The 19,200-nt window shown below is 55.3% G+C and overlaps 5 protein-coding genes across 5 annotated transcripts; all 5 read right to left on the bottom strand.

Moving 5' to 3' along the window:
• Positions 1-3,742: 3,742 nt before the first annotated feature.
• On the bottom strand, positions 3,743-4,714 carry SPBR_01906 (uncharacterized protein; the record flags this gene model as incomplete). The annotated part of the gene is made up of 2 exons (XM_040760216.1): positions 3,743-4,519; positions 4,595-4,714. 2 exons carry the CDS (start codon positions 4,712-4,714, stop codon positions 3,743-3,745), a joined length of 897 nt encoding a protein of 298 aa, XP_040619400.1.
• Positions 4,715-6,101: 1,387 nt separating this feature from the next.
• SPBR_01641 (serine protein kinase) lies at positions 6,102-7,633 on the bottom strand (the record flags this gene model as incomplete). Its single annotated transcript, XM_040759951.1, has 2 exons — positions 6,102-6,718; positions 6,790-7,633. 2 exons carry the CDS (start codon positions 7,631-7,633, stop codon positions 6,102-6,104), a joined length of 1,461 nt encoding a protein of 486 aa, XP_040619399.1.
• Positions 7,634-9,547: 1,914 nt separating this feature from the next.
• SPBR_01912 (branched-chain amino acid aminotransferase) lies at positions 9,548-10,510 on the bottom strand (the record flags this gene model as incomplete). Its single annotated transcript, XM_040760222.1, has 1 exon — positions 9,548-10,510. One exon carries the CDS (start codon positions 10,508-10,510, stop codon positions 9,548-9,550), a length of 963 nt encoding a protein of 320 aa, XP_040619398.1.
• An 855-nt stretch (positions 10,511-11,365) lies between these two features.
• Positions 11,366-12,567, bottom strand: SPBR_01801 (uncharacterized protein; the record flags this gene model as incomplete). Its single annotated transcript, XM_040760111.1, has 3 exons — positions 11,366-12,079; positions 12,144-12,462; positions 12,527-12,567. 3 exons carry the CDS (start codon positions 12,565-12,567, stop codon positions 11,366-11,368), a joined length of 1,074 nt encoding a protein of 357 aa, XP_040619397.1.
• A 2,820-nt stretch (positions 12,568-15,387) lies between these two features.
• SPBR_01238 (uncharacterized protein) lies at positions 15,388-19,043 on the bottom strand (the record flags this gene model as incomplete). The annotated part of the gene is made up of 4 exons (XM_040759549.1): positions 15,388-16,428; positions 16,704-18,610; positions 18,845-18,924; positions 19,012-19,043. 4 exons carry the CDS (start codon positions 19,041-19,043, stop codon positions 15,388-15,390), a joined length of 3,060 nt encoding a protein of 1,019 aa, XP_040619396.1.
• Positions 19,044-19,200: the final 157 nt, after the last annotated feature.

Raw genomic sequence — 19,200 nt, 5'->3', positions numbered from 1 at the left:
GCATGCCTATTATCGTTAGGACGAACACACGACACAAGCACGACGTGCACCTTCCTAAACAAGAGGCAGGCCCGTCTGAGTCTCACCAGTAAGCAGACGAGTGCGGAGTACGGAGGACCAGCACTCTGCGAAAAGACTCGAAGAGGGCAAGGAATATCAGCGGAATAGCAGCCCTGGGAGACAAGGCGGGCGCTATGTGGGTGATGTGGACTCCTGCCAGGTGGCGAGGAGCGATATCAACCACATGATAAAGCGGAGCAGGAATGCGAAATTACTGGAGTAAGAGTCCAAAGTGTAGTGAAACGCAAAAATCTAGGGAAACACAAAAAGAGGGCGCCGACACGGGACACGGCACAGGCCGGCAGTGGTGGTGGTAGGCCACCTTCTTAAACAAGGTTGGCTGTCGTCGATGTAGTTGGAGACGGCATACAGAGCGGAGACCTTGGATGGGTCTTGAATAGATACTCGATGGGTACTCTTGGGTCGTTGTTAGCCTGTAGTTATAAAAAATAAATAAAAAATAAAACACAGCGTAGTCTCGTCTGACCTCGCTATTAAGACAAGACTGCAAGGCAACGCAAGGAGTCCAGCAAGGAATACAGGTTTTGTTTTGGGGAGCCAAACTGGACAGGCGGAGGCAAACAGGGATCTAAGCACCTTCCTAAACGAGGGACTATATCCAGACTCCAGCGTCCAGCCTCCAATCTCTACCATCAAACGACTATATCTGGACTATCCAATGATTCATCTCGGATAGTTTGCTTGCAGTATGGGGGAGTGCAACATATTAACGCGAAGGCATGGCGTGAGATCAGACGGGAAATGCGGCGCAGCTGACTCCTATCAGCACCCAAACAGAACGTCGCAATTTATCGGCCAAGTACTACAGCACCAAACGAGATGGACGATCTTGCATGCGTTGGCAAGTGCGCCAATATTCACCGAGCTGAAAGAGCTGCCCGAAAAGACAAAGCGTGAAGAAAACAGACCATTCTGTACATTTGTTGTAGACGAGAAACGAGAACATAGGCAGTAAAGAGTTCAAAAAGCCAATATTTCCGGAGGGGAAGAAGGATGAACTGGGGCATGTATGCCGTTGTATCTTGGGGTATTGTGACCAATGAAATGAGGACGTATCAATGAACCCAGGGTTTGCTGTAGAATGTGACACTGTCAGAAATACATGACGTCTTGAGTACGAATGTACTGCGCATTGTCAAAAGCTGTTCGAACATCATAAGATCCGACAGATGACTTCACATTCCTTAGGTTCGATGCGCGACGGACACATTCCGCATGCTTTTTCGGCGTACCTGTTTTGTTTTATCAAGTAACTTACAGAAGTACTCGCACGCGCCGATGCCGCGGAGACGGCGATTTCTTTTTCATTTTACGGCCGACTCCCTCTCAGACCTGCCTAAAATGGACGAATACGAGCGGACAGAGGTGGATCTTGCTCTCTTTTTCGTATTTTTTTTTTTTTTTTTTTTTTTTTTTTTTTTTTTGGGCTACCTCGCTGTCGGGCCAGTGGAGAAGTGGCACAAGACAGAGCGACAACGGACCAATCGCGTCGATAGGCCGAATCTTGTCCGGGGTCCCAGAGTATGAGCGCACATGAAGGCCGATCTGAAGGGAAGACACCTTCCTTTCATCTGCCATGCGATGCAATCCGGAGAGAAATGGTCACAAGTTTGATGGCGATGTTCGACATTGGACGTTCGACGTTCGACGTTCGACGTTCGACTTGAGACGTTGCATCCGCCAAGAAACTCCCGATGTACGGTGGCGTCCAGCCAAGGAGCCAAGCACAGCCAAGGAAAGCTTAACTTTCCTGAAATATTCCATGAAACAAAATGAAAACACCGCACTGCTTGTCGTTAAAATTTGCCGGTAATTCAAGCCCAGGATGAAATATATCCTCGCCTTCCTGTTCCGCGAAATGGACTTATATTGTTCACATCCCCGCCCAGATTAGCGTTCGTTATCTTTGCGGCATCTGTCGCCTTTGTTGCCGTGTCCCCCCTTTTGCCCCTTTTTTACGTCTTCGCTTTGGTACTTCAAACACATTTCATTCGATTGGCTTTCGTCCATGTAAAATCCGGTTACATTCCTAATTCAGTCTAGTCTAGCCTACTCCTCCATGACCCTAAGGGCCACTCTTGCCGACCCTCTGATGTTGGGGAACACACTGGACAAAAGCGTGTCGAAGGAAGTGAGATACGCCTACTTCGGCGTAAACGCCCGGATCGCTCCTTCCTATTGCTACTTCGATTTAGAACTGGATCCTTTTGGGAAGGTGCATCCATTGTTGCCCCAGGAAAGTGCCATTGAAGAAATGACCAACGACGTGTAAATGAAGTTTCGTAGAACATTGGCGAGGGTCCCGACGATTGCGCCGACCAAACGGGCCCAGATTGCAATTTGCATGTGTAAAATATTGCCAAGGTCCCAGCTCTCTCTTGTCTCTCCTGCCAAGCAAGCAACGGCAACAGCGGGATACGTTAGGAACGTGCCGATGGCCCGCGCGAGGGGGATACAAATGACTGAAGACATAAAAAAAGCGGAAGGCGCGATGGGGGAAGGGATGGGCAGTCCATAAAGCGCCTTGGCACCAGCATCTGTTAAATGGAGATACTTGAAGCAAGTGTAGAAAGTAAATGTGCAACACGCATCACTTCTTGGCAAATGGCTCTTCAACATTCACATCGCAAATGTACAACATCTCTTGGATTTCTGCATTCCTCGTATTCGCCGAATCTCCTCGATCTCCTTGATTTCTGGGATCTCTTCGGCACAACTATGCCTATTTAAGTCTAAAAAAGCAGAGCCGCGTCCACACCATTCCACCAAAAATAAATGATTATCTCATCATCCTTCGGTCCATCCAATGACGATACGATTCCTCTCCCGGGATGACTCACATAGCGAGTCCGTGTCTACAACGATCATTGCAGCCTTATATTTTGCATGACATGGAAATGAATGTCCGTCCAGTCTATAACAACATTCCGCCAGCCTGGTAACTGGAAGGATCGGCTCCATCATGTCGTTACCCTTGCTACGGGCTGATCTGCAAGAAGACCGTCCCGCCATCGTCCCGGAAACTTTAAAACGCCAAGAGGACCAAGGTTATGAAATGATCTTGCGTGCATGCCACGCGATACAATGCAGCCTAATATGAACCCTGGATTTTATCTACACCAGCCGCGGCTACACTGCCGAGCGAGCGCACAGATGCGCCTAGTGGTGTACACGACTGCGTTGCAGCCTTTCCCGCACCTGGGGCAGTATACAGACTGAAGTGGTCTCGCATAACAAGCGAGGTGATGCCGCAGACATAAAGCCTGCCACTATATTTCTATTTCATTTACTATAAAGGTTGCTGTCACTCCCTGACCTAACGGTCGCACTGCCTTTCTTGCCATCCATATCTTCTGCACACGCCGACGGCCACGTATACGTCTTCACTCCAGACACACAAAGCTCATTCGTAACTCTCGTGGGCTTGATGACTATATATGGAAAGTCAGACCTATTGTCGTGTTTCGTCTTCTGTTTGATTAACATAGGAAGGATCATACAGCAACGTGACGCCCTCATTCGTTCGAATCATCCTTTCCACCATCCACTTGTCCTTTTGCCGTTGAAGCGTCGTGTGTTTCCTCTTCACTCTTTTCACCAGGTTGGCGCTGTTTTCTTCTTTTGTCGCTCATTGCTTCCCCCCGTTTTCCTCTGATGCCCGTTATGCAGCCTCCTTTTCTGCAGCATCTTTTATCGCCTCATCACGAAATTGGTCCATAAAAGGGACCAGCTCGTAAAACACGTCCACAGTGTGCTTGTACTCGCACTTCCAGCACTTGTAGATGATGTCACGAATCAGCAAGTCGTCGGCGTCGGCCGGATACTCGCCGCGCTCAAACGAGGCCGTGATGTCGTCCTGAGGCGCGCGGTCCTGGTGCGGCCGATGGCCCGTCAGGATGTGGTAGAAGGTGCTGCCCAGAGCAAAGCGGTCGGTGTCGGGGGTGCACGGCCAGGGCGCGGGCCGTGGCAAGAAGTAGCCCTCGGCCTCGGCGGCCAGGTTGGTCTCGCCGTCAATGGAGCTGCCGCCAAAGTCGATGATGCGCAGGCGGTCGTCGTCGCCGATCAGTAGATTGTCCGGGCGCAGGTCACAGTGAAGGACACCGTGGCGGTGGAGGTGGGCAAGGCCTTGGGTGGCGTCCACGCACCAGAGCATGCGCCACATCAGCTTCGTATCGGGGTTCTTTTCGAGGTGGTCGTACAGGTTTCCTTTTTTGCAGTAACCGAGCGTGATGGACACTGACTCCGGCGTGGCCGTGCTGCCGTAAAACGGTAAGAGACGCTCATGCGGCGGCAAGTACAAGTACACCGAAGCCTCGCGTAGAATCGTCCGCATGCTGAACTTGTGATTATGCGGCGATCCCCCCTCGCGAGCCGTCTTGACAATGCGTGTACCACAGGGCATCACTGTGACAGAGCCGAATCCACCGCGGCCGATCGACTTTTGGAGATGGAATACCGGCAGTGTTAGCGCAAGAACAGGTATAGTTTCGTGAAGGATAGTGTGATGACGAACCCGGCGCGACGTGGACAATTCTGTCGGTTTCTGCACTTTGCCCTCGCCGGTAGCGCCTGCACCGTCGGCATTCTGAGCATCGCCACCTTTGGGCGAGAGTAAATCGTGTTCGGGATTCATTGTTTGTTCTATGCGAGCGCAAACATGAATGGCGTGTCGTGAAGGTGCCGCATAGTCGTGGAGTTCGCCGTAGATGTGCGAAACATGAGTTTGATCTGATGCAGGGCAAAATGCGGTAAGTGGCTGGGCAGTTTCAGGTGACATAAGCAAACCATGGGCTGCAACTGTAAATCTTGACGTCCATTTTGCGTTTGCACATGGTAAAATATCGGACAGAATTGGCGAAATATTTCTAACTGTATAATAAAATCGTAGTATGAAAATGCACACGCGCTGGCCAGATCGCGATATACTTACCTCCGTTTTGATGGACGAGAAAGGTGCTGAGAAACTGGAAACCAGTATGTTGTCTCGTAATGCTTGCACGATGTATTACTCTCCACATCTTTGCGGCACTGGACTGCAGGAACGGGCCGCCCCTGGATGCGGTTTTAGGGCGTCGCCTGAATGTTGACGGATGCACGACATACTGTGAATGAAAAGTAGTAAAAAGAGGCACTTTCTTCGCGCACGCCAGTGACCTTCACGTGTGAAAGAGCAGCCTAATGTACCACATGCTCGAGTGCTTTGCTTCTTGAAATGAAGTAGTGATGCGATGTGGTGCGTTCTTTTTCTCTCATTCGATGCTTTTCGACCTCCTTTACCGACGTTGCCACTGCAAGAAAGGCCCGAACAGACATCATGAGCTGCACATTGGTCGTCTCGACGAGCCATTCCATAAATGACATCTGTAAAGAGGACGGTTAATATAATCACGTCAATCACAGCACCCAAAGACACAAGGAGAAGCCTACGAGGCAAGAGGACTGCCGGCGTGAAGATTGGCATTCCATGTACATTCTGAATAGGCTGCGTATTTGTACAAAGGCTTTCACACACACCAACATACAGCCATACCCGAGGAGACGAGTCGCCAGCCCATCTTTCTAGTCGGCAAAAAGAAAACAAGGAAGCAGACGGTTGGGCATACATCGATGTGGATGCGTCGCCATTCGAAATTGGCGAGATGTTGCATACATCATACCGGTTTGATATTGGAGTGTTCATTTGCATTATAGCGTATTCTTCAGCCCGCTGACATATTCACCAAAGAGCTTACCTGTTCGACATTTACATAGAGTCGACAAACGACCAAAAAATAAAAAGAAACGTACAGCAGCGGGTATTCGCTGGTCGTCACCGACCCAACTACTAATCCGCCGATTATATGTTTGACTAGGGGAGAGCGGACGGGATCCCGTATTTCCATGTATCTGTGGCCGTACGTAAAAGAAGTGAGTTTTGAGAGTGGTTATATAATGTTAACGTAGGAAAACATTATTAATAAAATAAAAATAATTATAATTACGACGCATCTGCTCTGCACATTGTGCCATACATGGGTCAGTCAACCTTTACGTCGCTTTCTACCCTCATGCCCATCCTGGAACCACGGATCCTGGAGAAGCTCTTCCGCCGTCGGCCGTTCCTTGGGATCGTACTGCAGCATCCGGCGGATCAGCTGTTGGACCTGGCGTGCTTGGGCGTTCGTCATGTCCATTGGTGCCAAGCGGACAAGTTTCTCTTCCATGGTCTGCAATGCCCAGGGATGCATGTCCTCGGGGCGCATAATATCGTCGTCGTCCTCGCCCTCACCCTCGTCCTCGCTCTCGTCCTCGCTTTCGCCGACTCTCATATTAAACAGAGTCCGTTGTCCTTCCTTGTCGGCACGAAAGTAGTGCGAGGACCGCGTCCAGCGCGCCCAGTCGGCCGCGCGTAGCGGCCCGAGTCGAAGCACCATCTGCATGAGATGCTCGTCGTCCTCCTCCTCGTCGGTTTGGCCGGGCATCCACGGGAGGAGAAAGAGAGATTCGCCGGTGACGAACTCAAACACGAGGCAGCCGAGGCTCCAAATGTCGAGAGCGCGGCCGTCCAGTATATCAGTGGAGGATTTCAACACCAGTTCGGGGGCTCGCAGTCCAGTGGGCGTGACAATTTTGGGTGGTGGGTTGTTCAGCGGGTAGGCTGGTAGTGTTAGTGGTCTATATAGAGAGGGTGGACGAATACAGTGAATACAGAACGCAACAGAAACGCACCTCCACCCAAGTCGGAGAGTTTCACAGAAAAGCCGCGGCCGTAGTTGGCCCAGTCTGCCAACGGCTGGGGAACGTACAGCCGCCTCGGTGCCCAGGGGTCCACTTTCCCGTCCAACCGCTCGAGAGGCTTCGAAGTAGTTAAACCGCTTTTGGGGGGGGGTTGGTTGCCTGGGTGCAGCAGCTCGGCTTCAGGCACACTGTCCAGATTGATTTTTAGATTGAACAGAAAGTTTCCGGGCTGCACGTCGCCGTGGGCCACGCCGTGGTGGTGAACAAAGGACAGCGCTTCCAGGGCGCCGCGTACGATCTGCTTGGCCATCCAGAGCGGATAGCGAGCTTTCACGAACAGTGGCCGGCGCACAAACTGCGGCAGCTGCCCGACCATGCTGCTCACGGTCGGCCCCATGGGCTCAAACACGAGGCAAGCATGCGTGCCGTTGGGACCGGAGATGTCAAACGTATCGAGCAGCTTCGTGACGTGTCGATCGAGGTCGGCCCTCTGGGACACGGACGCCAAATGTTTGTAGAGCTTCACTTCCGGGAGATCAGCTGACCGACCGGCTTTGGCAATCACAACCTTGAGGGCGACAAAGCGGTTCTCGGCGCCGCCGTCCTCCTTACTCAAGTCGCGGGCTAGCCACACAGTCGAAAACGCCCCGTAGCCTAGCTTGCGGAGGACTTTGTATCGCTCACCATCGCCCAGAATGTCGCCAACGTCAATCGGGTGCAAGTTGCCTGGGTAGTAACTCTCCGACCACTCGCATGCTGGTCCAACACTAGGAAACCGACCTTCATCCGATCGCGGCAGACGCGAAGGAGGCGTCGGGGGTCGAGAGGTGCTCATCGCGCGGCCAAACTGGTGCTCCGCCACACTTGCAAAGAGTTGGATCCATACGTAAGGAGAATGGACCCAAATGCGACCGGCAGAGACGGTGGTAACTGAAATAGCTGGGGATGTTGAAGGCACAAAGAACCGGACGCGACTTTATCGTTGCTAGGTTCATAAACGGGCTCCTTATCCTATATTTAGTTTTTGGTACTGGTAGTCGCACTGATTCCTGACGGTATCTCAGACTCACCACAAGCGATGCAAAGCAGGTGTCGTCTGGTTTAACCTTTGAGGTTGCACGGAGTGTGCTTCAAGCTGCTTCTTTTTGCGCTTTTTGAGCCGTCCGTGAAGTGCGGGAAACGGCCTTGCGGTGACGCTCGGTTGGAAGACTCTCATGTTGGTCTGTATGCAGGACGCCTCACATCACCTTCAATAAGCCAGTGAGTGAAAATGTGGGTATGATTACCTAATTTACATGCAGCGGGAGACTTAGGCTCTCATCATTGGCTGGATGCACACTGAATTGTGGGGCTTTTACGCCTATGGAGACCACCAACACAAATTAAGTTCAAATAAAACAAGGCTGACAAGACTGACAACACATTCCCACAACCTAGGACCACCCTATGTGGAAACGGACAAAAAAAAAAGAAGAAAAAAGAAAAAGAAAACGGTCCGAGACAAATATACCCGACAACAAAACAGCATTCGAAGCAGAGCGCAAAGAGGGCCACCAAAATGGACGCGGCGAGGTCGGAGCCGATGCCCTGGCTTTCTTTCTGGTCTCCCGGGCAAGCCCACCATTCATGAAAAATAAATCGCAGACAGGGACGAAGGTGATATTTTCACTTAGGCTGAATCATTTTGCGCGCGTTGTAATAGTCGACGGTACAGTGAATTCGATGATCACTGCGCCTGGTATGTCAGCCGTTCCTAGTGAGTAGATGAGCAAAATGTTGACCATTTGGTCTGCAGTACCAATAAAGGAAAACTGAATAGACCTACACTACAGTTGCGCGAGTAGCGTTTGCAGGAGCTTCTTCGACCACGGGCCAAATGATATTGGCACGTATATCCGGATCACTTTCATACAAGTTGCGTGGCTTGAAGGAGACGTTTTCGGCTTCCATGCTGTCGAGGATTTTGGTATGTGAAGCAAAGGTTAAAAAGGAGAAGATGGCGGCGTGCTAGGCTGCGGGGCACCAAAGGCTTTATGATGTATATAAATTTCCCTCGGACTCGCTCACATCAGAATATGGCAAAAACAGAACATGATGCTCTTTCTCAGGAAACAAAGGGCCTCGATGAAAGGTCAAACATCAAATTTGCGAGACGCTCAACAACTACGTGAATTGCCTCGCGCCACCATGCCAAGAAAGTAAAAAGAAAGTGCAATACCTCCGGGGCCGTAGTCCTCATCAGCAATTCCTTTCGCGTCGACCTTGTTCTTCCCGACACATTGACCCGCCGCATTTTATATTCTGCTTTCTTTGTAGCAGAAAACTCTGGGCAAGCAGACAACAAAAATGGGAATAGAATGCACCAGCGTCGACGAGGCCAACTGCAAGAGTGCCGCGCCGCCACTATCCACATCGACGGCATCCCCGTGGGCGAAGAGCAGGTGGCATCCCAACGAAGCCACACAGGCGTGTGGCGCACGACATTGACATACATCGTAATATGAAATGTGTGCAGCTTCTGCTAGCTTTAAATGTACTTTTTATATTATAATATATCCAACGCCACAAGTACGCCAATTCCTATCAAATTGGTTAGCACCTCGGTGCATTCACCGCTTTACTCCGGTCATTTTAAATATATCTAAAAAGCATTATATTCAAGAATAACAAGACGCATTCTATCACGCATTCATTATATACATCCTCCGCTCTCTATACACACCCATTGCTGCCCCCCCCCCCAAAACACCTAGTACTTAATCTCAAAGCTGTAGGCGTCCTGGTAGTGCATCGCCCAGTACTCGTCCCAGATGGCCTTGGTGATGGGGCCCACCTTGCCGTCGGCCACCGGCTTGCCGTCCAGCGTCGTGATGGGCATAATGCCGCCCGCCGTCGTGCACATGAGGATCTCGTCCGCCTGGTACACGCTCTCGATCGGCACGAACTCGAGGCGGAACTCGTAGCCGAGCGTCTTGGCCGCGTCGATGACACTGCGGCGGGTCACGCCCTCGAGCACGCCGCGCGCCGGCGAGTAGAGCACGCCGTCCTTGATGAGCACGACGTTGAAGCCGGAGCCCTCGGTCAGGTGGCTGTCGCCGTCGGTCAAAAAGGGGTAGGTGGCGCCGCGGTCCTGGGCCTCGAGCATGGCGCGCGTCAGGTCGCCCCACTGCAGGTTCTTGATGGTGGGGTCAAAGGAGCCCGGGGAGATGCGGCGCACGGTGCGCGCGACGACGGCGGAGCCGGAGCCGTCCATCTGCACGGCGGGGTCCATGACCCAGACGTACGGCTGGATGAACATGTAGAGGCGGTTGACAATGTCCTTGGGGTCGGTGCCGCGCACGCCCTTGAGGCCGCGCGTCACGATGATCTCGACAAAGACGTCGCGGATGCCGCTCTGCGCAATCATGTCGACGAGCGTGGCCTTGACCTGCTCGCGCGGCATCGGCATCGTCAGGCGCATCTTGCCGCAGCTGGCAATGAAGCGGTCCAGGTGGTCGTCCAGCCGGAAGAAGCGGCCGTCCCACACCGACGGCACGTCGTACGTCAGGTCGCTGTGCATGAAGCCCTCGTCGAGCAGCGGGATGCGCGCCTCGTGCAGCGGCACCAGCTCGCCCTCGATCCACGCCACGCCGCGCGCGTACTTGTTGTCGCTCTTCTGGAGCGCCGCCGCACGCTCCTCGTAGGCGTCAAAGATCTTCTTCATAGTCGCCATTGTGATGGTTGGGGGGTTGTGTTGGGTGTGGGAGTGTTGGTAGTGGAAGTGTCGAGAGTGGAGGAGGAGAGGATGATGAGGGTTGGAATACAAAGCTGAATATGAACTGAAAGGGAACAGGATTGACACGGTATCGTCAAGATAAATAGTGTTTAGGAAATATATGGGTGGATACGTCACGGCTCGTCCTTCTTATTCAAGCAGTGGTGTTTTATGTCCTTTTCAAAAGAATAAAACAAAAAATAACTGCCTGCCGTGCCCCTCGCCGACCGCGTTCACGCGTTCATTACAGTGAGAGCTGATTTCCATTTTTGGAAGAAGTGCGTCGAGGGGCAATACAAAATGCGATATCCGACATCCGATATGTGAAGCCATAAAATTGCCACGGCGTTAGTTGGTGAGAATAGTGTCGTTGGTGCTTTCCGCGGGGTGTCATTGGAGGTCGCATATCTCCTATTAGGGTAATTCCTATTTGGACTAGCGTAAAGTGGCCAACACACTCCAAAGGCAGGAACCACGAGGCACACTCGCACAGTTGGACTGCCACCCATCCACTAACATACACTAAATCCACTGAAGCCACTAAGCAAACTACGCCCCACGTTCCCTGGCTAAATGACCATAGTTTCCGACGTGGTCGGCATTGTCCACTTCTCCAATAAGCTGCAGCAGTCTCCAAAAATACCACGTCACAGGGACAGCTCGAATCATGTCGACAGCTTATCGGCCGTATCAACTCCACGTGCATGTGAGCAGAGGGCGTAATCAAAAAGGAAGAAAATGCATGGCATGACAGATCTATGAGTAAAAGCAAAGCCAGCTACAAAGCAGCAACCCCAGCGGTTCTTGCACACCCTACAGAGACGCCGTCACAGTCTGCGCCGTCGGCAGCAGCGCCTCAATCGTCCGCACCGCGTCCAGCGCCATGCCGTAGCCCGCCTGGTAGCCCGTGCCGCCGGCGCCGTAGTTGTGCACGAGCGCCCGCGCCCGGCCGCCCACCACCAGCTCGACACGCTCCACGCGTGCACCGCCCTCGCGCGAGGGCCGCAGACCCGACGCCACAGCCAGCACCTCGGGGCCCTTGCCGCCGTTGCTGCCGCGCAGCTCGGCCGACAGCGCCGTCGTCCGCGCCAGAATGTCCTGGGTCTCGTGGCCGTAGGTGGCGTGGTCGCCGACGTGTTTCTGCAGGTAGCCGCCCAAAATCACCTGGTCGTTGGACAGCGGCCGCGGGATGACGTAGGTGATGTAGCCATCGCCGTAGCGCATCATGTTGCGGGTGACGCCAGGGGCGCGCACGACGAGCACCTGGCCGCGTGTCGGGTAGCACTTGGGGTCCTGGACGCCCGTGAACGTGGTGGCGGCGTTGCCGATGCAGTTGAAGACGATCTCGGTGTGGGGGCCGACGACGGACGGCAGGTCGGCCACGCTGCGGCGGACAAATGTGACGCCGGCGGCTTGCAGCGTGGCGTGCAGCCACAGCAGGTGCTTGGGCGCATGGATCGTCACGGTGTTGAAGGTGACGCCAAACGCGGCGCCCTCGGGGAGCTGGGCCGGGGTAAGCACCGCAAACTGCCAGGTTCACGGTCAGCATGGAAGGTGTGCACATTTGCCGAGGCACGCCTGGGACACTCACGTTCTCCAAGTACTCCGACATAATCTTAATCTTGTCGTTGGGAACGACGTCGTCCCAAATCTCCGTCGACGGCGTGCGCGTCACGAACGCCTCGTCCGCGTGGTGTGTCGCCAGCTGCAGCAGGTGCCGGTACCCGAGGCGGTCCCACCGCAGCGCGTTGGCGTCGCTGCCCGAGATGGACGAGTAGTTGCAGCCCGCCCACGGCGATGTGTAGTCGGGCGCCGTGTCGCCCGGCATATACTCGGCGACGATCGTCACAAGGTGGCCGAGGCCCTTGCGCGCCAGCACGAGGGCAACATCGAGGCCGATGATGCCGGCGCTGCCGTCGTGTTAGCTGTGGTGTTGTGTGTCATATTTTGGAATGGGAATGAATGCGGACATACCCGAGGATGACAATGCTGTCTTTGGCTGTCCAGGTAGCCATGGCGATGGCAAGAGAGTGTGTGTGGGAGCGTGGTTGAGAGGATCACTGTCGAGGTGAAGGGATGCTGATGTGGTGGAAGAGAGTGGAAGCTCGGAAAAGTTAAGAGGTCTTGTGGGCCAGACAGGGGGCGGGGTCTTTGAAGAAAAGGGAAGGAGAGAAGCAGTGCAGCCGAAGAGGGTTTCTTTCCTTTTGGGAAGTATGGAGTTTTGTTTATTTCGGTATCACTCTAAAAGTTCTTTGCAACGTCTTGCGATGTTTCTGGGACTCAGCAATGCGGAGGACCCTCAGGCATTTTGAATGGGCAAGGCGCACCGTACCCACAAGACTACGGCGGACTTTAGAGCCTGGAAACGGACTGACCCAACACGACGCAGAGATACATCGTCAGATGGTTCCTTTCCGATTGGAGAAATGAAGCAAAAATAATAAACAAAAAAATTAGACAAAAAATAAACCGATAGCTATTGAGCCTTCCTAGACAGGAAGTTCCTTGCGTGGTTTTCGTTTTACACAAACCGACAGTCACCGACCGCTGAGAAGAAGGCGACGCAGTAGAAGACAGCCGACTTGAGACCGTATCGGCGCTAGTCCCAAACAGGAGATGTTGATACGGAATGTGGGGCAGAAGAACTAGTTGAGAAGGCGGGCAAGTGCTGGGCAAGCTGGCTGGCAGGCGCGATTCAGGGCAGGCGGGTCTGGGATGGGTCCTCTTGCCCGATAGGATGGCCATGACGGAGAAGGTGCGATCGGATCCTCGACACAACGACCTTCTTCCTGTTTGGGTATATCATCCAGGGGGCACTCCATGCGGACGGTCGTGCCTGCGTGTGCTGACATCTGAGAGATCCGATCGCCATTCTCCTTTCCCGGTCATATCAAAAGCTCCCGCAACGGATGAGATGCCAGCGACGAGGGAGACGGCCCATGTCCAGATCGGTTCATCACCGCATCTGTTGATATCCATGATCCACTTCGCCGTCGCAATTCCCTCTCCAGGCAGCTTCCACCGCTGAGACAATTCCCTTCTTTGGCAATCAACACTGCGAAGAAGCAACGAACTGCCCTTTTGTCTGGAGCCTCAGATCGTCGCCACCATGGCACAGGTCCAGACCCCCCGCGAGTTCAAGTTTGTTGGCGGTCCCAGCCGCAAGAGGCGCCGCAACGGCACCGCACCCGCTGCCGCGTCGAGCCATGCTGCCTCGACGTCATCGCCGTCGCCCACATCCTCGTCCAAGCAAGCAAAGCGATCACGCGGACCCTCTGCTGCTGGCCCTGTCCCGTCTCCGCGGGCCGCGCCACAGGATGCCCCTGCTGTCCACCGTCCGCTGCCGTCCAGTCCGCTCCCTCTGTACGATGTCGATCTGCTGTCAGGGTCGCCGCGGTCCGTCTTTGCGCGGATGCCAATGGCCGGCGACGGCGGTGAGGGCGTCCATCCAGACATCACCAACACCATTGCCGCGACTCTGGCCGGGCTTGCATCGTCGGGCCACACTGCACACGGCCTCCGGCAGACCCAGACTTCGCCGGTCCCGCACTACTCGTCGTCGCCTGCAAGCACGGACAGTGGCTGCGCAAGCATCCACAGCTCCGCTCCAACCAATGCGGAGCCGATTGGCTCGGCTGGAAATAGAAACAACCTCCACACAGCCAACAACAGCAACAACAGCAACAACAACAGCAGCAGCAGCAACAACAGCATCCGCTATGGCAATCATACACCCACTCCCGGCCTCGATGGCATGCTTGACTGGCCTGCGGAAGAGTTCATGAACCCCTTCTTCCCTGCTGTCACTCTGGATGCCGCCATGTTCGGCGGGAACAATGTCAACAACGCCAACAACGATAACAATGCCGCCGCTGCCATGCAGTCGACGCCGGCTATGATGCTGCCGCTGCCGTCGCCGTCGCCGCCCCAGATGTCGTCTCTCCCTGCCCTTGCTCCTCCCCCCCACACTACCAACACACTCGCCGACGATGTCGAGGAGCTGCCCTCACATCTCGACACGCTCTCGGCCATCCAGCTGCCGTCGCCGTTGTCCGCCTTTTGCTTTGACGCGAGCGCAAACAATGGCAAGCAGGTGCAGCTGCACCAACAACACCAGCAACACCAGCAACACAATCAAAACATGACCATCCCTGCCGATGCTCTACTCATGGCCACCTCGCCGCGTATGTATGCACAGCCATCCGCGCTCTACGACGCCATCTCGCGCATCTTCTTTCAATGTATGTCTTTTCATTACTTGCCGCACGTCTCCCATGCTCTCTCACCGTCCTCCTCTGACCATACAGATGACCAAGAGTTCTGCATCCTCCCGCTCACTTGCGACTTTGCCGCCAACCCGTTCCGCTACAACATGCAGGCCATGCAGCAGTCCAGCCTGCTGCGTCACTGTATTCTGGCTCTTTCCTACCGCCACGTCGACCACGACACCGGCGCCTGTACCAGTGAGGCCACTGCCTACAAACGCCGCGCCACCCAGATGCTGCAAGACAGGATCCACACCGAGGCCGCCGGCGAGAGCCCGCCCGATGCGTCGCTGCTGGATGCCTCTATTATCCTAATGACCCTGGATGTGCGTTGCCTCCACCGCATATGTCTCCTTCTCGCCTAGTTCTCGCCTCCCTACTAACCCTCTTCTCACGTCCCAGTGCGCCACGTCTGCTCTCGGTCCATGGCAATCTCATTTGCGACGCGCCAAACGCCTTATCCAGAGTGCGCGTCCAAACCACACTGCTGCCGGCGCCACGTCCGCCTCATCGCCAACGCCTTCGAATGCGTCGTCCGCCTCATCCCCGTCTTCAGCGTCCTCGACCTCCTCAGACGCTCCGCCACGACACAGCTCTCAGCGCTTGGCCCAGCTGGGTCTGCTCGTCTGGTTCGACGTCACCCTCGCTCTCACCAGCCGCAAAGGCTGCATCTTTTCCGAGCGTACCATTATGAGCATCTTTGATCCCCCCGAGCCCACGCCGGGACAGGAGAAGCGGCCCGCTTCCGCTGCTGGCGCTGCAAGCTCCCCCGCTCTTGATTTTTATGCCATCTCGGGCTGCCCCCGCGAACTCTTTGAGTGCATGATCCGCCTCGCTGCCTATGCGCGCGAGATGCAGATTGCGTCCACGCTCTCCTGCGTCCGCTTCGACATGGGGCCCGTCCTTCGCCTCGAGCGCCGCATCGCCCAGTGGCGGTCGCCTGCCTTTGATGATCCCGCCGGCCACCACCTGCGTGAGAGCAACGGCGGCATGGGTGGACAGGTCCACAACCCCGGTTTTGGGGGTTCTGCCGACGACGCCGAGTCGGCGGCGGCCGAGCATTTGTGGCGCACCCGTAACATTGCTGTCGAGGGCCAGGACGACGGTGGCAGCGTGCTCGACTACCGCCTTGACCTCTACCACTGTGCCGAGGCCTGGCGGTATGCCTTGCTGATCTACATTGAGCGTGTTTTCAAGTGGCAGGACCGCAAGGCCGCCCAGAGACGGGCCGATGAGGCGGGAGACGATGCGGCAGACGGCAACGCAACCCGAAAGCCCACCGCCACCGCCGGCAACGGCGACCTCCTCCAGTTTTTGGCCCGCCGCACGCTCAACCACGTCACGAGCTGCCGCCGCACCACGTTTGTCCAGAAACAGCTGATGCTCCCCGTCTTTCTCGCGGGCGCCGAGCTCCGCGACGCCGGCCTGCGCAACGACGCGCGCGACTACTGCGCGTGGTGGGGCACCAAGACCCGCTACAACATGTTCATCACGGCACGGGCCCTGCTCGAAGACGTGTGGCGCCGCCGCGCGGCGGCCGGCGAAGACGTGGATGTGTGGTGGGGCGAGCTCTTTGATCAAAAGGGCCAACGGGGCGACAAGGAGTACTTGCTGGGTTGAAGCCGACGGTGAGACCAAGTATTAATGACGTGACGCAAAAATATCATGATGAATGCATAGAAAGAAACTAGCCTCTATAGACTGAATAAAGGGAAGAGACGCTGGCTTGTGCATGTGTGTGTTTGTGTGTACATATACAATCTGGAAAGACAAGGCTAAGCAAAACAACTAATAATATACAATGTACGGAAAAGTACACGTTCAGTCTCTCACTCCACGACTCATCATTGCTCACGGTCCGTTACACTCCCCAAGCTGCTCCCTACAGCCGACGCGGCTTCCGTCGAGATCCCGCCGACCGCCTTGCCGTTACCGATTCGGATGCTGCCACCCTTGCCGCCACGGCGCGAGTCGATGCTGAACTTTTGCGATGACGTCTTGCGTACCGAGTGCGAGGACGATGGGCGGTCGCCTGCACCATCACCACCTACTGGCGTGTTTGTCCGAGTCGGCACTCTGGACGATGACGCGGATCCCGATGCTGACGCAGACGCATCGACCGGGCTGGATACGGATCGACCGGCAACGTTGTGCGGTCGGTCGGCAGCTGGGAGGGAAGCTGGGAGGGAAGCTGGGAGGGAAGCTGGAGCGGCCGCATCGAGAGCAGAAGACAGGGCGCGCGTTGCAGACTTGCGGCCACCGCTCGCTCCGACCAGAATGGCTGGCTCGGACTGCGGCGGGGTACCAGGCTGGCTCCATGTGGTATCATCGTCGAGCAAAAGATCGTCTTCGGATCGTTGTGGCCGCGGCTCGAGCTCGACGGTGGTGGCCAGAGCCTGCGTAGACGGCAAGCGGGACGAAGCGGCCGGGTTGGTGCTCTGGCTCTGGCTCTGGCTCTGGCTCTGGCCAAAATCGTGGCTGTGGACCAGGTTATCGCTATCAGAAGTGACATCGCTGGCGTGCTGGGCATGATGCGACTGGGTCTGCTGCCCTTGCGACGGATTGTTGCTGCTGGCTTTCGGGACGTGGAACGAGTTGGCCGCGCTGAGGCTTGTGTGCCGCGCGCTGCGGAACCGCGCATACTCTTCCTTGGTGTGCTCAGCGCCCGTGAAGCTGTCCAATGCATCAAAGACGTGGCGGAACACCTGGGTGTCAACGTCGCGCGCCCACAGGAAGTCAAGATGCTCGTAATGTGGGATCTCGGTGGCAACGGTCTGCGCAGGCAGTTCGCGCATCATGGCCTTGATGTCCACCAAGGAGTCACTGCCGCCGTAGACCAGGATCACGGGCGTCTTGATATTGCGCGTGGGGTACTTGGCTACCTTGGTGTGTTTGGAGTGCGTCGCCAGCAGCGGGTGCACGTCGTCGTCGTACATCTGGAACGACTTGGTGCGGATGATCTGGAACCAGTGGACGACAGACTTGGTGCTCGTGTACGAGTACAGGTGTGCATAGGCCGCAAGCTTCTGTGAGATGGCAATGTTCTTCGTCTTCCAGCCAAACAGAAACGAGAGTCCGATATCGATCGTGCGCACAAACACCGGCGGATACAAGATGGACTGCCACATCGTCGCCGAGCTCAGGATCGAGCGGCGGCCAAAGAGCAGGTACAGCACCTGCGGTGAGGCTTTGACCAGGGCGTCCACGATGCCGTTTGACAGACCGGCCGGCGACATGGCTGGTGCCAGCGCAATGAAGACATTGACCTGGTCGTTGAGCTTGGGGTGGATAGCCAGTGAGGCGAAGGCCTGCGCCGTGCCCTGCGAAAAACCAATGTAGGAGAGCGACTTTTGGCCTGTCGTCTCGAGGATGTAGGCGATGCTGTTGGGGATGTCGTGGAAGGCGAACTCGTCGATGGAGAAGTTCCAAAAGTCGATGCTCTTGGACGACGCCTTGACAGACTTCTTGGAGTACTTGTTGCCACGGTTGTTGCCGAACCAGACGTCGAAGCCGCGCTCGACAAGGACAAAGGGCAGGCAGCGCTCAACATCGGTCGCACAGACCCAGACTTCGCTGTTCATGAGCAGGCCGTGGTGCATGTAGATAACGCGCTTCTGCAGGCTGCGGGGCCCCGCGTTGACCTTTTGATCCTCCTCGCCACGACGCCATGCAAGTCGGTGCAGGCCAAGGAGGTAGCCGTCCTTGGTCTGGAAGACATGCTCTTCGGCGGTGTAGCCAAACAGGCGACACAGCTCGACAAAGTCGGACGCGTCACGAATGGACGTCGAAATGGCTGCAGGTATGAGTTAGTTCTGCAATTGTCACAGCACGAGTGGCCGGAAAGAAGACCGTAAATACATTTCTTGCGCTCTTCAGCTCGTTTCTGGGCTGGACTAGCGAATCTGTTGAACAGCCGTCTAGATGCGCGGTAGAACAGGCTGATGAGAGAGTTGGCTGGTCACGGATGTTAGTACCGGAAGCGCACGGTCGAAGCAGGCCACAGGCAAACGGTTTCGAAATGACATACGCAAGGCCAGAGTGAGGATGCGGATGATAGCCTCAAACGCAACGAGGAAGAAGGAGCTGACGAGTGCCGTATACTCGGTCCTAGAGAGAAAAGCACCGTGTGAGCAGGAGTCTGTGAAAGAAGAGGCCGGCCAATCCAAAACGGGCTCAGAAATAGTAGCAGCATACACGTTAAGACGTCCTATGAATGGGACCGGCATGATGGGCAGTTGTAACCACGTTGGCCAAATCTCGCAGCCGGGCGGGTGACGCTCGAGCCGATGCAGTCGACTCGAAGGCAGTGGCAGCGAGAAGGTATTTCCTTTTGTTCTTGTATTTCCTGGGCGGCGCGATATAGTCGTCAGATTGACTTTGGGT

Source organism: Sporothrix brasiliensis (assembly GCF_000820605.1).
Source record: "Sporothrix brasiliensis 5110 chromosome Unknown Cont18, whole genome shotgun sequence".
NCBI lineage: Eukaryota > Fungi > Ascomycota > Sordariomycetes > Ophiostomatales > Ophiostomataceae > Sporothrix > Sporothrix brasiliensis.
This window is presented reverse-complemented; position numbering and strand designations above follow the sequence as displayed.